The following is a 24131-nucleotide window of genomic DNA, read 5'->3' as shown; positions in this document are numbered from 1 at the left end:
GGACAAGGTAGGCCGAAGGGCCTCTGTGCTGTACCACCTTTATTAAATAGTCCAGTATTAAGCGGTTAATGAATAAGAGAAACCCCTCGCCCATGAGACAGCATAGCGACCTAAACAGGGAAGAAATATCTGACCAAATGTACAATAATGCAATTAAATATCTTGGTTAAATTTGTACTCTAGCGGAATATAAAACTCCACACTCCTCCCTGGGATTTCCCTAAAATCTAGTTCTAGATTCGGCGTCCGAGACAGGCTCAGAGCTGTCAATCGGCATGGAGGTGGGAGTGGTTACAGCTCGGGAAGCGATTCATGTGATTCCGGCTTCCATAGCGGGACCTTACTGAGCCCGACCTTAGTGGCTGAAGGATGGACAGCGGGCTGTGGGGCTTCGTATGCTTGTGGTCGGCTCTGCAGCGAGTTTCCCTTGCGGTCAGCCAGCAGACGTGGCCAGTCCCCTACAGGTGAGCTGTGTCCGGCCATTGGCTCCGTACATGCGGAAGTGTTTCTTTAAACTTGTAGCAATGCGCTGAAAATAGATCGCTAACTTTTTTTTAATTTTTAAAGCCGTAGTTTATATTAGCCAAATGGAAATCTCCCAGCAGAGAGCAAAAAGCATTTTTTATTATTGTTGATTGAAAGAGAATAATTGGCCAGAGAACAGAAATGAAACATTAGTAACAAGGGCTATTGTTTTTTTTCTTCTCTTTAGTATGGGCCCCGATGTGCTTTAGGATGTGAAATTCCTTTCGGGGACGGGTGTGGGGTTAAAATATCTATTGTATACATTCACACCCCGTGGACATGCGTAGGGTTTGTAGTTCACTGGTGGAAATCTACAAGCAGCATCGAACAACTATTATAGATTGCAATATGTGTACAAACGTGAAATCTTATTGTAGCAATTTTAGAATGGATACGTGGGTAACTCTTAAAGTTGGTTTTTTTTCCAGGTTGTTAGACTGTGCACATGTGATCAAATGCATCGTAATGATGTTATATATTTTACATTTTATATGCAGTTAACAGATACACCAAAAGATGGAACTTTTGCATTTTATTGACCTGAAAACCCTGTATCCCGTTGGCTGCAGCGGCACGTCACAGGAGCTTTGGGCCATGACCTTATACTGGACGATACAGACCTACTGGCCGATAAACCTGTCCCTCCTAAACAGCTCCTAACCCCTCATTTTTCATACTTCAATGTGCCTAACTAAATGTCTGTTAAGTGTCTGTATTGTATATATATTATCCAATCAACCAATGTGTGCCCTCATTGCTACCAAGTACGCACTCAGTGATTCAGGAACAGCTTCTTCCTCGCTGCCATCAGACTTCTGAATGGACATTGAACCTATGAACACGACCTCACTACATTTTATTCTCTTTTTGCACTACTTATTTAACTTTTTAAATATATATTTTAAATTTACAGTTACGTATTTCAATGAACTGCTGCCACATAACAACATATTTCACCACTAGTGATCTTAAACCTGATTCTGAACTGTCATCTTCAGGTGTCCCTTGGTATTGGCATGAATACCAGAAAACAATGGTATTTACATGAAAGTAACTTCACATTTATATTAGGCTTCTAAATGAGCCTGAGTCAACTCCAGGGAATTACTGGACGCCTCAGATAATCTGGGAGGGGAGTGAAGAGACAAAGATTGGGATGGGAGGGGTTTTCGATATGGGTTCGCGCTTGGCTGATGCTTGCTGGTTTCCATCAGGTGGGTGAGCCCATTGCTCTGTGTTACATCAAAGATTAGCTTTATCTGTCACGTGCAAATCGAAAGTACAGTGAAAAGACCAACACAGTCCGAGGGTGTGCTGGGAGCAGCCCTCAAAATTGGGCATGCGTCTGGTGCCAATTTGGCGTGCCCGCAGCTTACTAACCGTTACCCATACATCTTTTTGGAATTTGGGAGGAAACCAGAGCACCCGGAGGAAACCCGTGTGGCCATTGGGAGAAGGGCATACAAACTCCCTAACAGTCAGCAGCAGCAGGAATAGAAGAACCCCAATCTTCTGATCACTGGCAGTCAAGGAATGGTGCATTAGGAAGGTGGACTCCATTATTGAGGACCCCCACCACCCAGGACATGCCCTCTTCACACTGTTACCTCCGCGGGAAGGCGGTACAGAAGCCTGAAGGCACACACTCAGTGAGACAGGAACAGCTTCTTCCCCTTTGCCTAAATGGACTTTGAACCCATGAACACTACCTCACTACTTTTTTATTTCTGTTATTTTGCAGTACTTATTTTAATGTTACTTAGTTCTTTATCTCTATGTTTATTTATCATATATTTAATTGTACCTCTTCCGTACAGTTAACAAATTTCACGACATATACCAGTGATGTTAAGTCTGATTCTGATTCATTGTGAAGAGTTACGGTACCCACTAAGCTGTTGTGCCAACCCAGAAAGTGGGTCTTGAATTTGAAGTGTTGTATAAAGTTGTGAAGTGTTTTCCCTTCTGTCTGATTTGTGACATTGTGTCTGATGGCATTACATTCTTTTCAGACGCTTTGATCATCGGCCCACACCTGATCCATTCTGCCAGGCCAAATATCCCTTCTGTCCTACAGGGTCACCTGATGGTGAGATTCCTCCAATGAAAGACCAGGATATCATTGAAGTTTACCGGCTTCAGACTCCTGTCTGGGAGTTCAAATACGGGGACCTTCTGGGACATTTTGTGAGTGTTCACAATTATTAGTGTCGGAGCCACATATTTGTTCTCTATCTGCCTTGTAGTCTGTGTTGCGAGTTTACTGTTTATTATGGTAACTAGTCACATAAGTGGGGGGGGGGTGTGGTAAAAGCAAAGGGAGCAAGTTGGGTATTCTTGCTTATTTTGTTGCAGTTTGTAGCTTAGGATTAAAGGCGGTCATATCTTTTGGTGACTGCTTAGATAACGCTCAATAATGCTTAATTGTATATTTGCTAATAAAGGGTTTGACTCTCGGAGCTATCATTAGAGCTGTGGGCACATCACATCGGTATAACAGTCTGTACAGTCGCAGGCAAGCGGCGATTGTTTTGTTTTGATTTTGGATTTGTTTTGCCTCTACTCTCCTTTAAGTAATCAATCAGTTTTATTAAGATGTGATCCTATTGGTTCCCTGTGCTTTTGTGGTAAGACTTTCCTGCTGTTCTAGTTCTTCTTTCTTGCAATCACACTGCTAATGAGTTAAAACTGCTTCCATTCCCTCTTCACAGCATATTATGCACGATGCAGTTGGCTTCAGGAGCACCTTGACGGGTAAAAACTACACAATGGAGTGGTATGAGCTCTTTCAGCTTGGAAATTGCACTTTCCCACATCTTCGACCTGGCATAGCTGCCCCTTTCTGGTGCAATCAAGGTGCTGCCTGCTTCTTTGAGGGAATCGATGATCTACACTGGAAGGAAAATGGGTCTTTGGTGAAAGTTTCTGAAGTAACAGGTAAATGTACAAGGATCAATTGGTTGTCCAATGAGGTACTTCCACCACTATAAATGGAAAAGGAAGAAATATTGGAATCTGTTGTCGATTAATCAAAATGTTTTGTGCTTCTTGATTATTTAGAACTCTGGGAAAGACTGCAAAGCCTAACTGTTGTTTCTCACATTTTCTTGGAACGTAGGAGAACGTTCAGCCCATTGGGTCTGTGCACATGTCAGAGCAAACTCTTCAGTCCCATTCCCCCACTTATTTCCCTGTCGTTGGCATTCATACACAGGATATAAGTACCATGAGAATGCACTTCTTGTAGTAACAGCACTTAGGACAAGGGCAAACATAGCAGGCATAAATGAATAATCCCTCGTATACCCATCACTTCCTCTGTCACACTCCTACAGGAGGGGTCTAATTAACCTACCATCATCAAAGACCCTCACCTTCCAGGCCATGCTGTCTTCTTGCTGCTGCCACTGGGGGTGGGGGAAGACAGGAGCCTTCAGTCCTGTTCTACCAGGTTGGCGAATAGTTACTGCCCTTGAGCCATCAGGCTCCTAAGCTAGCAGGGATCCCTTGTGCCACCTTAGCTCTGAACTGGTTCCGCAATTGCTCACTTTCAAGGACTCAATTCATTTTTTCAGTATTATTTGTTTTTATCAATTTGTCTTTTTGCACATTGTTTGTCTGTCTGTTTAGTTTTTCATTGATTCTCTTGTATTTCTTTGTTCTACTGGGACTACCTACAAAGAAAAGAATCTCATGATAGCATTAAATTTACTTTGAACTTACCAGCACTGCTTTGAGATATGAAAGGAAACCAGAGCACTCGAGAGTCACAGGGAGAGCACACACAAATGGGTGGGTGTAGCTGAGCTCAGAGTCAGACTTGGGTCACTGAAGGGTTGCACAGGAACACTGAATTATCTTGGAATCAATGTCTTCACTGAAGCACGTTGGGGCAAAGTTGCCGCCTGAAACCAAAGTGTGTTCCAAACAGGGACTTTGACATAATCAGTGTCACAAAGCATGTAACTTGGTGTAAAAAGCAAAGCACTATGGAAGCTAGACATCCCTCCCTAATTGAAGCTGAAAGTGGCCGTGCAGCACCTGTGGCTGGAGAAAGTTCTGATGAAATGTCATTTTATTGATATTTATGCTAAACTTCATATAGATATCTGATAATGATAGCAATGGTGTTTTGGAGAACAGTTAAGCTAAATTGCTTACATGGAGATCCAGAATCATTCCTTACTTATTCTTTGCATCATGCAAATCTTTTGATGGTACATAAGTATAGTGATGAAATCCAGTTTTGTCACAAATTAGCCTATAATTATTCAGAATCATAAATAGGTTTTTTATCACTGGTATGTGACATGAAATTTGTTAACTTAGCAGCAGCAGTTCAATGCAATACATAATCTAGCAGAGAGAAAAAAAATAACATAAAATAATAATAAATAAACAAGTAAATCAATTGCATATATTGAATAGATTTTTTAAAAATGTGCAAAAACAGAACTACTGTATATTTGAGAAAAAAATGAGATAGTGTCCAAAGATTCAATGACCATTTAGGAATCGTATGGCAGAGGGGAAGAAGCTGTTCCTGAATTGCTGAGTGTGTGCCTTCAGGCTTCTGTACCTCCTACCTGATGGTAACAGTGAGAAAAGGGCATGCCCTGGGTACTGGATGTCCTTAATAATGGATGCTGCCTTTCTGAGACACCATTCCCTGAAGATGTCCTGGGTACTTTGTAGGCTAGTACCCAAGATGGAGCTGACTAGATTTATAACCTCCTGCAGCTTCTTTCAGTCCTGTGTAGAAGCCCCTCCATACCAGACAGTGATGCAGCCTGTCAGAATGCTCTCCATGGTACAACTATAGAAGTTTTTGAGTGTATTTGTTGACATGCCAAATCTCTTCAAATTCCTAATGAAGTTTAGCCACTGTCTTGCCTTCTTTATAACTACATCGATATGTTGGGACCAGGTTAGATCCTCAGAGACCTTGATACCCAGGAACTTGAAGCTACTCACTCTCTCCACTTCTGATCCCTCTGTGAGTATTGGTATATATTCCTTCATCTCACCCTTCCGGAAGTCCACAATCAGCTCTTTCATCCTACTGACACTGAGTGCCAGGTTGATGCTGCAACCCACTCGGCTAGTTGGTATATCTCACTCCTGTACACCCTCTCGTCACTACCTGAGATTCTACCAACAATGGTTGTATCGTCAGCAAATTTGTAAACGGTATTTGAACTATGCCCAGCCACACAGTCGTGTATATAGAGAGTAGAGCAGTGGGCTAAGCACACACCCCTGAGGTGCACCAGTGTTGATCGTCAGCGAGGATATGTTATCACCAATCCGCACAGATTGTGGTCTTCCGGTTAGGACGTTGAGGATCCAATTGCAGAGGGAGGTACAGAGGCTCAGGTTCTGCAACTTCTCAATCAGGATTAAAACCAACCTTGTGTATATACAGTGATTATAAAAGCCATCCACAAAAAAATGATTTTGATATTTCACTGGGGCTAGCACCATCTGAATTTTCAGTGAAGATTTACAGTTGAGTTCGTCATATTGTTAAGTTGGATATTTACGGTATTTGTAAATCTGCTTGCAGTGGGCTAAGTTGTGCAAAAGAGTTACTCTGATGAAAGTGGATGTCCAGTTTTAAGTGGCTGAGCATTAAATAGTGCAGACCTTAAAAGTTGTTGTAACGTAGACATGATATGAAAGCCAGTTGTGGCTGCAACATACAATCAGTCACTGCATTTCTTACTGCCCTGGTCCGTACTGCTAAGGACGGGTAAACTCGGGTTAGTTACTCTGTACTCTGTGGTTGGATTAGCTGAAAGTGTGACCACGAGGTAGGCGTATGTACAGCTGAGTCTGGATACTGGCTGTGGAGATCCACTGCAAACTCCCGACCCTTAGCCAAGTTATTTATTGTGATTGATGCAACTTACCTAATTAAAGAAGTGCTGATACAGTGTAAACACTGTGGAATTGAATGGATTTCAGTTAAGAACCTAAGGCTATGTGACAGGATTGATGGTGAGATCAGTAGGAGAACCTTGAACAAGGGGCATAGTTTCAAGATTATTTGATACCTGAGAAGGTAGAAAATTCTTCCGGGGGTGGGGGGGGGGGGGTGAATCTCTGAAATTCTTCCTGGAGAGATTTGGAAACAAGACCATAGTGTTTAAAGTGGAGCTGGATACATAATTGGAAGATTAGGGGATTGAAGGCAGGGGGATGTGAAACAGAAGGCCAGGCACAACTTATTGAAAAGAGGGACATGCTTGATGGCACAGGTGACCTACTCCTGCTCCTGTTTGTTTTTTGTGCTCTTGTAAGAATATAACCCTCTGTTTTAATTTTCAAATTAAAGATAGCATGCACAGTCACTCTGCCAATTGTCTATGTAGTAGAGTAAACAAAACTCTCCTGCTGCTCGCCTCCTCCTTTAGTTTTATATCATCAAAAGGGTGTTGATTACTCTTTCTGTTTCCTCAACACCAAACATTCTGCCTTTCTGGTGAGAGGAGTTGTGATGTATGTGGGAGCCCTCGTATAATGGCTCCCACTGGTACTTCATTTGAAAATGATGAATTCCTCACCAGACTGTACACTCTGTAGAAAATAACCTTGTTGTGTTCACTCAATCATAAACCAGTAATTTAAAACCTTTTGTCTTTCAGTCTTATTTCAGTGAATCTCCAGCTATTGCTCATGAACAGTTTGTTATCTTTGAAGGCATCCTAATGGGCCTTAATTTATGCGGTGTCATTAAAACTTCAACTACCTTGTGAGCTCTCTTCATCTCTCTCCTGCAAAGTAGCCTTTACGTTATGATTATTTCAGCACACTTTAGACTCTCCATTTAATTGTTTTGGTAGTTATTCCTTCAGAGCAGCAAATTCTCATTTTGTTTATGTCCTGTTTGGATGTTTATTAAAGCTTGCATAAACAGCTGAAGAAAAATGATATTCCCTCCTGCCAACAAATAAATAGGCTTTGCTCAGGTACAAAAGGCAGGATGAAGAAACTGAAACCATTTAAAATGCCCTGTTACAGACTAGCCTCAAAACTGTGATTTAAGGCTTAAATAGTTTGTAACCAACCCCTTGCAAATTGCCACCGCTCCCAATCGCCATTGGTCGCATCTGTGGGATTAGTTCCCCTTGTGGCCTCTTAGTTAGGATGCGGCATTTTAACTACCAAGGCCTGGGTTCGATTTCCGTTCGGGAAGATTCTTTGGGGCAGCATGGTAGTGTAGTGGTTAGCACAGTGCATTACAATACCTGCAACCTGGGTTCAATTCCCACCAGTGCCTGTAAGGAGTTTGTATATTCTCCCTGTGACTACGTGGGTTCCCACTGGGTGGTCCAATTTCCTTCCACAGTCTAATGACATACCGGTTGTTAAGTTAATTGTTCATTGTAAGTTGTGCAGTGATTAGCCAAGGGTTAAATTAGTGGTTGCTGGCTGGCACAGCTCGAAGGGCCAGAAGGGTCTATTCCACTCTGTATCTCAATAAATTTTTTAAAAAATTAATGATGTCTGGAGATAACTATGAAAGGTGGTCATGGCTTCTCTTTCACTGCCCAGATGAGACAGTCAACATATACACTCCCAACACCCGGTTACATGTTCCTGCCTTACACCTTCAGAACATTGGAACAGAAGAGCTGGCAATGATGGAGAGCCATTAGTCTCCTAAAACCCTGTTGCACCATTTTGTACAGCTATGTCTGATCTTGTGCTACAGATCCACTTTTCTACCTATCCCTTAATTTCTGTGAAGTCTCTTGGGCTCATAATCGATCTCATCATGGCCTGTACTTTGTTTTTGGCCTGTACTGCACTTTCTTTATAACTGTGACACTTTATACAACATTATGATATTGCTTTCCCTTGTACTACCTCAGTCTCCAATATTCTGAAATGATCTGGTCTGGATGGATGTCATGCAAATCACTGTATCTTGGGTTCTGTTCAAAGGTTGATTTATTATCACAGTATATAACTCTGAAATTTGTCTTCTCTGGATAGCCACGAAACCAAGAAAGAAAAGAATAGCAGCACAATCATCAACCACCCCTCCCCCAAGTCCCACCTCCCCGCAGAAAAAAATGAACAAAAACGGAACAGGCACATCAACCCCCAAATCCCCCTCTCACACACAAAAAAAAACAATGAGAAAGATCAGGCGAAAAACACAGAATACAAAAAACCTTAAGACTGGAAAAAGAGTCCACAGACTAGGTCCACATCCAAAATGCAGAAAACCTGGGCAATATGCTCCCTCTTCATATCGAAGAGATCTCACCAGTGATTTTAAAAAGGCAGTCTCCCCTCTCCATTGCAGAGCAATCTCTCTGGTGATTTTAAAAAGGCAATCTCCCCTCTCCATCAGCAGAACGATTTCCCCTCCTCCCACCACCACTAGGCTCTTCTCTAGAAATTGTGGAAGTAATGACGAACAAATGTGTTGTGAAGTGTGGAGCATGAAGTAACCACTCCTCAACAAAAGAGATTAATGTTGAATGAATTTAGTTAAGTGACTTTCAGTGTAGCAAGTGGATTTTCCTGTTTTGTGTAACTGTGCAGTGACGCAGTAGTTTAGCTAATGAAGCTGCTGCTACTTCCCTTCAGCGACCAGAGTCCAATCCTGCCTGTGAGGAGTTTGCACCATCTCCTTCTAACCACATTCCCCTGGTTAGCTCCCATGTCCCAAAGGCACGTGGTTGGACAGCATAACATACCCCTAGAGTGTAGGTGGGTGCAAGAAGCGGGGGGGGGGGGGGGGGGGGAGGAACATTGATGGGATTGTGAGGAGAGTATAATGGTATTAGGGTCAGGCCTTTTTCTGTGACTGACTCTTTAATGTCTGAATCTAAGAATAACTGATGTGAAAGAAGGCTTCATGTATTATGATCTTGGAGGAGTAGATTTTTTTTGTGCCTTGTTTGGTACTGCAATGAGATTCTGAAGTTCTAAAAATTCCATGAAGCAGCTTGGCCTTTCTTCTTTTTCACCTCTCATTCATCCTGCCATTCTACCTTCTTATCCACCTACACCTGCCTCTGAAGGACCGAGCAAGCTGTCTCCACTCCCCAGAGGTCCACCCGTGAGAAGCTGAGATGCCTCAGTGGTAATATGCTTTGGATTCTGTGTGTTACCTGAAAGTTTTTCCTCAGGAGGCAAGTATCGCAAATCTGGAGGATGCCTCTAATGACTACTTGAGATAACTTATCCGGATGTGAGTTAAAAATAATTTAAAAAACAGTCATTGAGATGTGAATTAAGTATTAAAACTAGTAAGAACATTTTTTCCCTCCAAACTACAAAAATCTTTTGAGTGACCCCCATGCCAAGTTTGACCTGAAACATTGATTCCATTTATCTTTCCATAGATACAGCCTGACCTGCTGAGTGTTTCTGGCATTTTGTTTTGATCCTTTACCAGGTCTGGCTGTAATGTCCCAAGGGTGTATTCCCTAGTGCCATGTTGTGGAATCCCATTGTTCTGGGGGTCCACTGTGGACCCCATGTGGGATATTGTGATGAAAGGTTAGCTCATTTGGGGATTTATCATGGGACTGTGTGTAATTCTGCATGTCCACGCTCCAGACCACCAGCGACAGCTAAATTGATTTGGGCCAAGATTTTACAATCTATAGAAGACCTGTATCAGGATTCACTTGTTTTTTTTTCTCTCTGTATTAGGAATCTAATATTTTTCCCAAACCTATATAATAGATATCTGAACATTGACCTCTAACTTATGGTAATTTATACCTCTTCTTCTTTCTCTACTTTGGCTCCCCTTGTACCCCTTCTCTTCCTCTTCACCTGCATATGATCTCCCTCTGGTACCCCTCTTCCCTCCCCTTCTCCAATGTTCCACACTCCTCTCCAATCAGATTCTTTCTTCTTCAGCCCTTTTATCTTTTCCACCTATCACCTTCCAGCTTCCTTTCCAGTCATGATGAAGGGACTCAACCCAAAATGTCACCTCTTTATTTCTCAGTGTCATCTTTTTATTCCTGCCCATAGATGCTGCTTGACTTGCTGAGTTCCTCCAGTATTGTGTGTGTGTTACTCTGGATTTCCAGCAAAATCTCCTGTGTTTATAATGTAGGTTTTAAAGAGGATTCAGGAGGATTAATTTCCTATTTTCAGAAATTTATTTTAATATATTATGTAACTCTTATTCAATTATACCCAGGTGAAATCTTTAATAAGCTGGCCAAATGGGTAAAGGAAGACAACAGAACTGGTATATACTATGAGACGTGGACCATTCAAGCTGATCCCAATCCAGGCACCAAAGTATGGTTTGAAGCTTATGACTGTACGGCATTTGTGCTGAGAACTTACCAGGTATTATCAAAGTTAGGTGCTGTCTTCAAGAGCCCAGTACAGACTAATTATACCAGAGTATTTCTGTACAGTGGTGAACCTATATATCTCGGCAATGACAGCTCCATATTTGGGCCACAGGGCAACAAGACATTAGCAGAAAAAATTACTTCCTTTTATTTTCCATTTAAACCACCGCATTCAGCCAAAGAATTTGTTTTAAGTCTTTTGGAAATCATTGATAAGGTCATTATACAGAAGAGTTTTTACCTTTATTTTAATTATGAATATTGGTATTTGCCAATCAAAGAACCCTATATTAAAATAACATATGAAGAAATTCCTTTGCCTTCTAAACCAAAATGCCTATGAGTAAAATAACACCTAACATGCCTATGAGTAAAATTAATGCAAAAAATTTACTCATCTGCAATTCTTGGCTTGTTTTTACAAAACCCTGCATGCAAAGGTTAAGTAATATTTTTATTCATTTTACTTAATGTCAACAGACACGTAGACAGCAGTAGGCTGCACTTCAGAGATGAAGAGTATCAATTGGCTGTAATATAATGGGCATTTAGAAATAATGCAATGAAATAATTATAAGGTTCCCCAGTGTTGGCTTATAAATGCATGGAAAAGGCAGCTAAGGTTGTTGAGTTCTTATTAAGCAACTGATAATGAATGAGTTAGTGAGACTGGAGTCGGCGTGGTTTGAGCCGTGGGGCTCAGAAGAGGAAGGAAAAAATGCACTGGGGAAAGATGAGATGGGGATAGATAGAATATTGACAAAACACACGGTGCTATAAACTTCACAGTCTGCCTTTGACCTGACACTGACATGATTATTTTGGATTAACATCTTAAATACACTTAATGTCCATCCTTATGAGCTTTTTGTTAGGCCATTTTAGAGGACAATTTAGAATCAATTAAATTGGCGGATCTTAGTCGCAAGTGAGCTAGACAAAGGATGGCAGGCTTTTCCCCCCCTGAAAGACATTAGTAAACCAGGATTTTCAGCTGTCCATTATTTCACTGCATCATTACTGCTGTCTCCTTTCATTTTAAATTGATTTAATTACTTGACAAATGCTGTGACGGGATTCAAACTTGTCTTCTGATCAATAGTCCAGGCATCTGAATAATTATTCCAGTAACTTGACCATTCAAAACCACATTTGTTTTTCTTCCTTTTGACAGGAAGAACTTTAATTTACCTCCTCACCAACCTTTCTAACTTAATGAGAACTGGAATTATGGGAAACCTGCATATGGCAGATAGATGGCACAATGCCAGCCCAGTAGAGATCTACACATGGCCAGCTGTTGTTAAATTACGCACATACTTCTGTTTGCTCAGTTGTTTTATGACACCAAGTGCTGAAACAGTATTTAATTCAGCACCAAGTATCATTCACCTGATCAGTGTTAACATGTAAATATTTCAAGAAACATTGTTTGTTGTATGAAGTCATTTTATGTAGAGTTTTACTAAATAATTGTAAAGGGGGAGGCCTGGGGTGAGGATAAAACATTCAAGTGAGATTCCCAACTAAACATAGAGACCTAACTGCACAGTGAAGGTCTGCTCTCTCTGGTGATCTCTATTGCAAACCAGAACAGTTGATATATTTTTCTTGCTGTTTGCGAATGCCCTAGGCCCAATGGACCATGGACACTCAGTCACAATAGTTGAATAAAGTATGTTGTGAGTGTTTTTGTCCCTTTTGCTAGAGGGGGCTGGAGATCATCTGGGGAAGTATCAAGTCCCCCTTTGAGTCTAAAGGTCCACCAGAATACATAGGAGATCTCAACTATTGAATGTGTGTGTGCAAGCTCATTGCCTGTGGCTTGCCTCAGTCTAGCAGAGCTTCCAATACACTTCACCAAACTTGGAACTTTTATTATGTTTAATAACAGGATCTTTATTTGATGAACTGTTCAATGAAGATGAAATTTGTTTATGTTACCTTAAAGCATATTTAAATAAAATCGGCTCTCTGTGCAAATACTAGTTTGTATCAACAGATGTTTTAATGGTGGTGGTTGTTGTTTTTTATTTACCCTGATTTTGCACCTTTGGTTTTATTGTCAGTGCACATCAAAAAGCAAAATAAAAAAAATTGCATGTGCAGTGCTGTGGGAGGGTGGTACTGCCAGGGGTGATAACTGTTTATTTAGAAGGTTACTAGTACAGAAACAATTCTCAAAAACACTTAGCAGGTCAGGCAGCATTGATGGCGAGAGAGGAATTAATTTAGGAAATAGCTATGTTTTAAGTTGCAGAGAACAGGAGGAGGTGGGGAGAGCAAAGAGAATGGCTGCATTGAAAGCCTAGATAGAGTGACCGTTGAGAGGATTTTTGCTATATTGGAGTACAAAGTCAGGAATTTCTTTAGCCAGGGAATGATGAATCTGGAATTCATTGCTTCAAGTAGCTGTGGAGGTCGTCATTAAAATAGAGGTTGATAGGTTCTTGGTTAGTAAAGGCTTGGATGGTAATCAAGAGAAGGCAGGAAAAAGTGTTTGAGAGGGAAAATAAACCAGCCATAATTGAATGGCGCAGCAGACTTGATGGGGCAAATGGTCCAATTCTGCTCCTATGTCTTGTCCTAACAGGTGGAGATGGAGGAGAATGGGTGAATGAGGGTGTTTGATTAGGGAGGGGTGATGGTAAAGGATGATTGTGGATGATAGCTAATCAGGAGGGATGAACAGTGGAGTAGAAAGGATCCCAACAGGTCAGGCAGCACTGGCTGAGGATAGAGGAAGTCATGTAAAGGGCCTCGGACTGAAAACCAAATCGGTTGGAAATTTGAAGGTACACAAATTCTCAGCAGGTCATGCAGCATCTGTGGAGAGGGAACCAAAGCCGATATTCCAGGTCGATGAGACTGCGGCCACCCTGTCATTGAGTTATACAGCATGGAAACAGTCCTTTCAATGATAGTACATGCCCATCAAGATACCCATTTGCCTGTGTTTGGCCCAAACTCATGTCTATGCACCTGTCCAGGTGTATTTTAATTGTTGTTAATGTGCCTCCCTCCAACACTTCCTCTGTCAGCTCATTCCATTTTACTGACTGCCATCCTTCCGAACAGTAACTGTTAAACAGGATCAATGAACAACAAACTGTTCAAATGCAAATATAAATAAATAGCAATAAATAACAAGCATGAAATTACAAGATATAGAGCCCTTAAAGTAAGACAATCGGTTGTGGGAACAGCAGAAATGGAATGAGTGTAGTTTCCCCTTTTGTTCAAGAAGGTCCTTATGGTTGAGGTGCAGTAACTGTTCTTGAACCTGGTGGTGCAAGTCCTGAGGCTCCTCTACGTTCTCCCTGATGACCGCAATGAGAAAAAAGCATAGTCTGGATGGTGAGCATCTTTGATGATGAATGCTGCTTTCCTACAGCAACATTTCATGTAGATGTGCTCAGTGGTTGGGAGGGTTTTAACCGTGAAGTACTGGGCCGAATCCACTACCTTCTGTAGGATTTTCCACTCAAAGGCATTGGTATTCCCACACCAGGCCGTAAAGGCACCCTTTCCAACACACACATATAGAAGTTTGCCATGGTTTTTGATGACATACTGAATCTCCACAGGCTCCTGAGGAAGTAGTGGCGCTGTTGTGCTTTCTTTGCAATTATATTTATGATGGGGATTTACAGGACAGGTCCTCTGAGATAGTGACACCCAGGAATTTAAAGTTACTGACTCTTGCCACCTCTGATGAGTACTGGCTCATTGACCCCTGGTTTCCCTCTCCTGAAGTCTACAATCAGTTCCATGATCTTATTGACATTGAGTGGGAGGTTGTTGTTATTACACCACTCAGCCAAATTTTCAAACTCCGTCCTGTATGCTGATTCCTCACCACCTTTGATTCAGCCCACAACAGTGGTGTCATCAGCAAACTTGTATATGGTGTTGGAGCTGTACTTAGCCACACAGTCATAGGTGTAGAGTGAGTAGAGCAGGGGACTAAGCACACATCCCTGCAGCACTTCTGTGCTGATGGAGATTGTGGAGGAGATGTTATTGCCAATCCAGACAGGCTGGGTCTACAAGTGAGGAAATCCAGGATCCAATTGCACAAGGGGATATTAAAGCCCATGTTTTGGACTTTACTGATTAGCTTTGAGGGGATGATGTACTATATGCTGAACTATAATCGATAAAGAACATCCTGATGTATGCAGCTTTGCTGTCCTGAATTTCCTGGGTTGTGTGATGAGCCAATGAAATGGCATCCACTGTAGACCTTTTGCTTCGGGAGGCAAATTGGAGTGGGTCCAAGTTGCCACTCAGAGGGAGCTGCATCACCAGCCTCTTAAAATACTTCATCACTATGGGTATAAGTGCCACTGGGCAATAGTCATTGAGGCAGGTTACTATGCTCTTCTTGGGTACCAGTATTGAAGCAGGTGAGTACTACACACTACTACACAAGGCTAAAGATATCCATGAACACATCGGCCAGTTGGTCAGCCCGGGTTTTCAGTACTCCGGCCGGTCTGGATGCTTTCCTTGGAGGTAGCCTACACATCATCATCAGATACTGAAGCCAAAGGATCTTCAGAAGACATGGATGTGCATGATGGTTCCTACCATTCTCCTGGTCAAAGTGAGCATAGAAGGCATTAAGCTCATCTGAAAGCAAACCTCTGCTGTCCCTATGTCGCAAGATTTAACTGTGTAGAAGGTTATGGCATTCCGGCCCTGCCACAGCTGTTGAGCATCCCTTGTTGATTCCAGTCTATTCCAGAATCTCCACTTCACCTGTGGGATGCTTTCCGGAGATCACACCTTGTAGCTTTCTTGATCTCCGGACCTAAATGCCTCTGATCTGGCTCTTAGCAAATTCCAGATTTCATGGTGTATCTAGGGCTTCTGACTGGGGTAAACCCTAATTTTGTGGGGACATATTTATCCACAGTTGTTTTAATAAAATCTGTTGTGCAATTAACTGGAATTGATTAGAGAGCTTAAGTGAAAGGAACCATTTGGTGCCAGTGATCATAATATGATGGAATTCAACCTGCAATTTGTGAAGGAGAAGCTACAATCAGATGTCTCAGTCTTACAGTGGAGTCAAGGGAATTACAGAGGCACGAGAGAGGAGCTGGCCAAAATTGATTGGAAGGGAGCACCAGCAGGTATGATGGCAGAGCAGCAATGGTTGGAATTTCTGGGAGCAATTTGGAAGGTGCAGGATAGGTACATTCGAAAGGAGTATTCTGAAGGCAGGATAACCCTACCATGGCTGACAAGAGAAGTCAAAGCCAACATAAAAGTCAAAGAGAGGGCATATAATTGAGCAAAAATTAGTGTGAAGTTAGAGACTCGGGAAGCTTTTAAAAACCAACAGAGGGCAACTAAAATATCATAAAGAAGGAATTGATGGAATATGAAAGTAAGCTAGCCACCAATATTAAAGAGGATACACTTTATATATCTGAAGAAACTTTTTGTAAAATGAGGCAAGTCTAGATATTGGACTGCTGGAAAAATGATGCTGGACAGTAGTAACAGAGGCACAAAATGGTGAATGAACTGAATAAGCATTTTGCATCAGTCTTTACTGTGGAATACACTAGCAGTATGCTGGATGTTCAAAGGTGTCAGGGGGGCAGAAGTTGCCATTATTTGCGAAACGGTGATTGGGAAACTGAACGGTTTGACAGTAGGCAAGTCACCTGGACCAGAGTTCTGAAAGAGGTTGCTGAAGAAACTGTGGAGGCGTTGGGAATGATCTCTCAAGAACTAATTGACTCCGACATGGTTCCGGAGGACTGGAAAATCGCAAATGTCACTGGATCCCAAGAGGGGAATTTTGTAGAAGCAGGGAGGCTCCAAAAGGACTTTGTCAGATGAGGAGAATGGGCAGCAAAGTGGTTGTCGCAGGAATTAAACGGTCTTGCACATTGATAGACAAATTAAACATGCTGACTATTTTCCAAATGGAGAAAAAATTCAAAAATCTGAAGTGCAAAGTGAGTTGGAGGCCCTCGAGCAGGATTCCCTACAGGTTAATTTGCAGTTTGAGTTAGTGGTAAGAAAGGCAAATGTATTGTTATTAATCATTTTGAGAGGTCTAGAATATAAAAACAAGGGTGTAGAGTTGAGACCTTATAAAGCACTGGTGAGGCCTCACTTGGAGTATCATGAATAGTTTCAGGCTCCTTATCTGCAGTAAGAAGGGATTTGCTGACATTGCAGGGAATTCGAAGGAAATTCACGAAAATGATTTTGTGATTAAAAGGTTTATCATATCAGGAGCGTCTGATGGCTCTGGGCCTGTACTCACCAGAATTCAGAAGAATGAGGGGTGATCTCATTGAAACCGATCAAATGTTGAAGTGCCTTGATAGAGTGGATATACAGATGATGTTTCCTGTGGTGGGGATTCTGAGACCAGAGGATACAGCCTCAGAATAGAGGGTCATCATTTAGAATGGAGAAGAGATGGAATTTCTTCAGCCAGAGGAGTGGTGAATCTGTGGAATTTGTTGCCACAGGCAGCAGTGGGAGCCAAGTCATTGGGTATACTTAAGGCAGAGGCTGATTGATTCGTCAGAGCATGAAGGGGTACGGGGAGAAGGCAGGAGATTGGGGGCTGACAGGGATGTAGATCAGCCGTGATGTAATGCCAAAGCAGACTCGATGGGCCAAATGGCCTGATTCTGCTCCTTTAACCTATGGTCTTATTGCTCTGTTATCTTTCAACTGACTAAATTCCACACGTACTGAAAGAGCTGCTCATCGGAAGGAATGAGGGCTTAATTATGCCTTGGAAGAACATGAGACGCTGTCCTTCAAGCTTGTCATGGATCTTGTAGAGGACAAAAGACGAGAGCTTCGAGTGGGGATGGGAGCAGGTCAGAAGTTTCAGAGGGTTGATAATGTGAGAAAATGTAAGGCTTTGAACTTGTGAAGGAAGAATGAAATAAAAGCAAATAGTTACCATATTTAAATGAAATGAAACAATACAATATTGTGGTTTGCTGAGATTTGAGACAACTAAGTCTTGGCCTTGAGCTCTGTCGGCAGTTATGTGAATTATGGATATATGTAAATATTTGACAGATTTCCTCCAACATGGGGGGAGGAATACCCACCACAACTGCTGATATTTTGGCTCATGTAAATTACCCTATACTGTAAGTTACGTAGGAAAAGAATTAAAGAGAAATTGAAGGACGTGAGAGACAATAGGCTACAAGGATTGGAGGGGGAAATGCTGAATTGCCCTACTAGAAGATGACGTACAGTTTTGCAGGAAATAAAATTGGCATGCAAGTGAAGCACATGATTAGGAAAGCTAATGGAATGAGATGATAGATATAGGAGTAGAATTAGACCATTTGGCCCATCGAGTCTGCTCCACCATTTCATCATGTCTGATTCAATATTCCTCTCAGCCCCAATCCCCTGCCTTCTCTTTGTATCCTTTCATTCCCTGACCAAACTAGAATCTATCAATCTCTGCCTTAAATATACATAAAGTCTTGGCCTTAAAAGCTATCTGTGGCAAAGAATTCCACAGATTCACCACTCTCTGGCTAAAGAAATTCCTCCCCATCTCTGTTCTAAAAGGACACCCCCTGACTCTGAGGTTGTGACCTCTTGTCTTAGAGTCTCCACCACAAGAATCATCCTCTCCATATCTCCTTCTCAAATTTCAGGGTGAATTCAATTATATTATGATCATTTGCCCCTAAGAGTTCTTTCACATTAAGGTCTCTAATCAACTCTGGTTTGTTGCACAACACCCAATCCGGAATGTTGTGTTACGTACCCCGTAATGGGTTAAAAAGGACCAGCAGAAATGGACACACCTGGAGTCGGAGTCTTCCGTTATAACCACTATTTTATTAGTAACTACGTGATAAAGTAATATAAAACAAGATAAGGCAGACAGGTTAGCAGAGTATAGGCAATTATAAGTGAGTCAATAAAGTTCCCCAAACTTCTCCCAGCTTAGCTGGTGAAATGATGCAGTCTTACGGTGGTATAGGTAAGAAGTCAGTTCAGTTCCGGAATTGGAATTGAATGGAGTTGGAGAGAGAGATGTTTTGTCTTCCCAGTGCCGATGCCGTCGAATCTTCCACGTCATCCTCCTGCTCCCGACACTTACTAAAGTCACCGACCGTGACCACACAAACAGGAATGCCGGTTTTCCACGGTAAGCTATCAACCCAGGCCAGGGTTAAGCACACCGATAGCTTCCCACCGGTCACTCCTTTGTCCACACTGTGAGCAAAAACCCCACCTTTGTTGTGGGCACACAAAGCTCAACCAGTGTCCGTGTCTTCCCTCTCTCTGTTGTGTCTCGTGTGTCTGATTACAAAGCCAGTTGACCTTGTATATATTCCACTAGTGCTAGATACCAGCCAGCTCCGCCTTGCCGTTTCCAAGACATAAATCAATAGCTCTCTCTCTCTCCCTCTCTCTCCCCCCTCTCTCGTGCACACGCTGTCCGCTCTCTCTCTCTTTTTAAAGGGACAGTCCACTTTGGATAATCCCTTCAGATCTCGTCACAGTTCACTTTCATTTGCAGTATAAAAGTAATGATCATTCGATGACTCTCATTGCAATTCATACACAGTGCAAAATGTCAATGCATCAGGTGGCACCATCTCTTGTTCAAGAAAGGATTTGAATCATCTTCATCTATTCTAGAAAAATGCAATTATTTAGATAGTGCAGCTCACATTCTGCAACTTAAATTACTATACCTTGCCTTATGGAACTAATGGCTTTTTCTATGCTTGTTGCATAATTCCTTTCTCAAGAGTATTTCACTCCCTCTTTAGTCACAAATAGTTTGATTGAATTACCTGTACTAATAACTCCATCTTTAGGTAAGCTAGATGCTATATTGCTCTCTCCCCTGGCTTTCTTCACTTGCTGCTTAAGGAATTTCAATAACATCTTTGTATTTGTTTAAATCCCTGCAAGAAAGGCATTTTAAAAGCCCTTCTGCACTACAGCTGAGGTGGTAGCATCATTTTTTGTCTGATTCCTTTGTCAGTCTCCCAGCTTTAGGCTGAAATGCTGAATTGGCTTTGAGCTTTTATTTATCGGGGGGGGGGGGGGGGAGGAAGAAAAGCAATTACATCTTTGCTAAGGGAATATATTTTGCACTAGTAAAACATTTGTACTGTTAGTCAAGGGACTAAGGGTTAGGAAAGCAGATAGATGGAATTAAGATTTAGACCCAACAGGATCTAAATGAATGGAACAACAGACTTGAAATTTCATATCATGGAAATAGTGAAACTCATTACTGCAGGGCCCCTGGAATCTGGTAATTATAACTTTGTGGATAATTGGATTCTACCTGCTCCCTGAAGCTCATCCCCATTATGGCTTTGCATACTGCTTGGCTATGTCCTATTATTTAAGAAGAAATGCACAATGGCAAAATCCTTTGCATTTTGCTATCCATTGTTTCTCCATCAGGTACAAGCAAAACGTCTGCATTATGTCTGAAGTCCGTCAGTGTCAGGGAGCAGGAGTGAGTGCCATTGCTCTTACAAAGAAAAAGGTGCTCGGCAAACTCAAAGGTCTTAAGATGGATAAGTCACCTGGACCAGATGGACTACATCCCAGAGTCCTACGAGAGGTTGCTGAAGAGATAACAGGTGTATTGTTCATGATCTTTCAAGAATCACTTGATTCTGGCATGGTCCCAGAGGACTGGAAGACTGCAAATGTCACTTCACTCTTCAAGAAGGGAGGAAGGCAGCAGAAAGGAAATTAAAGGCCAGTTAGTCTAATCTCAGTGGTTGGGAAAGTGTTGGATTCTACTATTAAGGATAAAGTTTCAGGGTACTTGGAAACTAATGATAAAATAAGTCAACGTCAGCATGGTTCTGTAAAGGTAAATCTTGCCCGACAAATCAGTTAGAGTTCTTTGAAGAAGTAATAAGCAAGGTGGACAAAGGAGAGGTTGTGAATGTTATTTACTTGGATTTTCAGAAGTCAATTGCTAAGGTGCCACACATGAGGATGCTTAGCAAGATAAACTCCTATGATGTTATAGGAAAGATAATTGCATGGGTAGAGGAATGGCTGATAGACAGGAGGCAGTGAGTTGGAATAAAGGGGGCCTTTTCTGGTTGGCTACCCATGACTAGTGGTGTTCCTCAAGGGTCAGTGTTGTGACTGCTACTTTTCACATTGATCGTCAATGATTTGGATAATGGAATTGATGGCTTTGTGGCAAAGTTTGCAGATGAAACGAAGATAGGTGGAGGGGTGCTAGTGCTGAGGAAGCAATGTGATTGTGACATGACTTGGACAAACTGGAAGAATGGGCAAAAAACTGGCAGATGGAATACAGTGTTAGGAAATGTACAATAATACATTTTGGTAAATGGAACAATAGTGCAGACTATTATCTAAATGGGGAGAAGGTTCAAACATCAGAGGTGCAGAGGGACTTAGGAATCCTCATGCAAGATTCCCAGAAGGTTAATTTGCACGTTGAGTCTGTGGTATTTATTTCAAGGGGACTAGAATATAAAAGCAAGGAGATAATGCTGAGGCTTTATAAGACACTCGTCAGGCCACACTTAGAGTATTGTCAACAGTTTTGGGCCCCATGTCTCAGAAGGGATGTGTTGTCATTGGACCATGTCCGTTCACGAGGTGATTCCACAAATGAAGGGGTTAACATATGAGAGAAGTTTGCAATTTTGGGCCTGTACTCACTGGAATTTATAAGATTGTGGGGGGTTGGGGGATCTCATTGAAACCTATCGAATTTTGAAAGGACTAGATAGGGTGGATGTATGGGCGTATCCGGAACTAGAAGAATCTGTGAAGGAGTCTAGAGGAACTAGAGGACAATATGAGTGAGGTTGATGTTCTGGAGCATGTTGATGTTAAGGGAGAGGAGGTGTTGGAGTTGTTAAAATACATTAGGACGGTTAAGTCCCCGGGGCCTGACGGAATATTCCCCTGCTCCACAAGGCGAGGGAAGAGGGAAGAGATCTTTATGTCCTCATTGTTCATGGGAATGGTACCGGAGGATTGGAGGGAGGCGAATGTTGTCCCCTTGTTCAAAAAAGGTAGTAGGGATAGTCCAGGTAATTATAGACCGGTGAACCTTACATCTGTGGTGGGAAAGATTTTTTTAGGATCGATGGGCATTTAGAGAATCATGGTCTGATCAGGGACAGTCAGCATGGCTTTGTGAAGGGCAGATCATGTCTAACAAGCCTGATAGAGTTCTTTGAGGAGGTGACCAGGCATATAGATGAGGGTAGTGCAGTGGAAGTGATCTACATGGATTTTAGTAAGGCATTTGACAAGGTTCCACACGGTAGGCTTATTCAGAAAGTCAGAAAGCATGGGATCCAGGGAAGTTTGGCCAGGTGGATTCAGAATTGGCTTGCCTTCAGAAGGCAGAGGGTTGTGGTGGAGGGAGTACATTCAGATTGGAGGGTTGTGACTAGCGGTGTCCCACAAGGATCTGTTCTGGGACCTCTACTTTTCGTGATTTTTATTAACGACCTGGATGTGGGGGTAGAAGGGTGGGCTGGCAAGTTTGAAGACGACACAAATGTTGGTGCTGTTGTAGATAGTGTAGAGGATTGTCGAAGATTGCAGGGAGACATTGATAGGATGCAGAAGTGGGCTGAGAAGTGGCAGATGGAGTTCAACCCGGAGAAGTGTGAGGTGGTACACTTTGGAAGGACAAACTCCAAGGCAGAGTACAAAGTAAATGGCAGGATACTTGGTAGTGTGGAGGAGCAGAGGGATCTGGGGGTACATGTCTATAGATCCCTGAAAGTTGCCTCACAGGTAGATAGGGTAGTTAAGAAAGCTTATGGGGTGTTAGCTTTCATAAATCAAGGGATAGAGTTTAAGAGACGCGATGTAATGATGCAGCTCTATAAAACTCTGGTTAGGCCACACTTGGAGTACTGTGTCCAGTTCTGGTCGCCTCACTTTAGGAAGGATGTGGAAGCATTGGAAAGGGTACGGAGAAGATGTAGCAGGATGCTGCCTGGTTTAGAGAGTATGGATTATGATCAGAGATTAAGGGAGTTAGGGCTTTACTCTTTGGAGAGAAGGAGGATGAGAGGAGACATGATAGAGGTGTACAAGATATTAAGAGGTATAGACAGAGTGGACAGCCAGCGCCTCTTCCCCAGGGCACCACTGCTCAGTACAAGAGGACATGGCTTTAAGGTAAGGGGAGGGAAGTTCAAGAGGGATATTAGAGGAAGGTTTTTCACTCAGAGAGTGGTTGATGCGTGGAATGCACTACCTGAGTCAGTGGTGGAGGCAGATACACTAGTGAAGTTTAAGAGACTACTAGACAGGTTTATGGAGGAATTTAAGGGGGGGGGGGGTTATATGGGAGGCAGGGTTTGAGGGTCAGCACAACATTGTGGGCCAAAGGGCCTGTAATGTTATGTTCTGTGTGGAATGCTCTGCCACAGACTGCAGTGGAGTTGGTCAGGGCATCAAGGTATATGGCAAAAAGGCAGGTATATGGGTTGAGTGGGACCAGAGATTAGCCATGATGGAATGGCAGAGCAGACTCAATGGGCTGAATGGCCTAATTCTGCTGCAGTGTATTATGGTCTTACTATCATATTCTCCTGCACCCTTCCCTTCAGCAGTCAAGATAAAATATCTCACCAGATACTTCTTGAGGCGTTCTTTTTTTTTGCAGAGTACTATTTTAGCGCATCTGAGATAATTTAATTTTAAAAATCTTTAGAATTGAAGTATGCTACAAAATTTGAGATCTTGTCTCTTCTTTCTTGATCGGATCTAGTCTAAGCATCTCTGGAGCTGAAATGGCCTATCAAAAGCAGAAATTCAGCAAAAACACATACACTGAAACAGAAGAATTCTATGACGAGAAGAGAATTGATCATTCAAGTTGGATCCTTCTTCTTAAGATGCTTGAGACTGGAGTTTTCAATGCTATAAAAATGGTTATTCTACTGAAATTTTTATATATATTTCAAGCAGTTCCCTCTTTTGTTCCAAAAACATTTTTTGATAAAATAGATTCTCTGATTTTGTCTTATGTTTGGAATAATAAAAGCTCTAGAGTGAATAAACTTTTATTGCAAAAATCAAAAAAAGATGGAGGACTGGCTTTACCAAACTTTAGATTTTATTATTGGGCAATTAATATTCATTATATTACTTTTTGGATTTATGATATAGACGACCAAGATCGCCCTTCATGGTTACAGCTGGAGGAAAATTCAGTAATGGGGTTTTCGTTAGCTTCTTTATTAGGAG

General features: G+C 42.0%; 1 protein-coding gene across 2 annotated transcripts; it reads left to right on the top strand.

Annotated features, from left to right (window-relative positions):
- The first annotated feature begins 300 nt into the window (after positions 1 to 300).
- On the top strand, positions 301 to 24131 carry cln5 (CLN5 intracellular trafficking protein). Of its 2 annotated transcripts, XM_073027864.1 has the most exons (5): positions 301 to 464; positions 2538 to 2712; positions 3237 to 3462; positions 10706 to 10860; positions 23653 to 24131. In XM_073027864.1, exons 1-5 carry the CDS (start codon positions 370 to 372, stop codon positions 23671 to 23673), a joined length of 672 nt encoding a protein of 223 aa, XP_072883965.1. In that variant the 5' UTR covers positions 301 to 369; the 3' UTR covers positions 23674 to 24131. The 2 variants fall into 2 exon arrangements, with proteins under 2 accessions (XP_072883965.1, XP_072883956.1); XM_073027855.1 differs by lacking the exon at positions 23653 to 24131 and having other exon boundaries at positions 10706 to 12854.

The sequence above is a fragment of the Hemitrygon akajei genome, chromosome 2 (assembly GCF_048418815.1).
Source record: "Hemitrygon akajei chromosome 2, sHemAka1.3, whole genome shotgun sequence".
Classification (NCBI taxonomy): Eukaryota; Metazoa; Chordata; class Chondrichthyes; order Myliobatiformes; family Dasyatidae; genus Hemitrygon; species Hemitrygon akajei.
The sequence above is the reverse complement of the archived record's forward strand: the minus strand, read 5'-3'. Positions and strand labels throughout refer to the sequence as shown.

Coding starts and splice junctions, on each gene's coding strand:
- cln5 (XM_073027855.1), top strand. CDS start 370: ATGGACAGCGGGCTGTGGGGCTTCGTATGCTTGTGGTCGGCTCTGCAG. Junction 465..2,537: donor ACGTGGCCAGTCCCCTACAG/GTGAGCTGTGTC, acceptor CATTCTTTTCAG/ACGCTTTGATCATCGGCCCA. Junction 2,713..3,236: donor GGGACCTTCTGGGACATTTT/GTGAGTGTTCAC, acceptor CCCTCTTCACAG/CATATTATGCACGATGCAGT.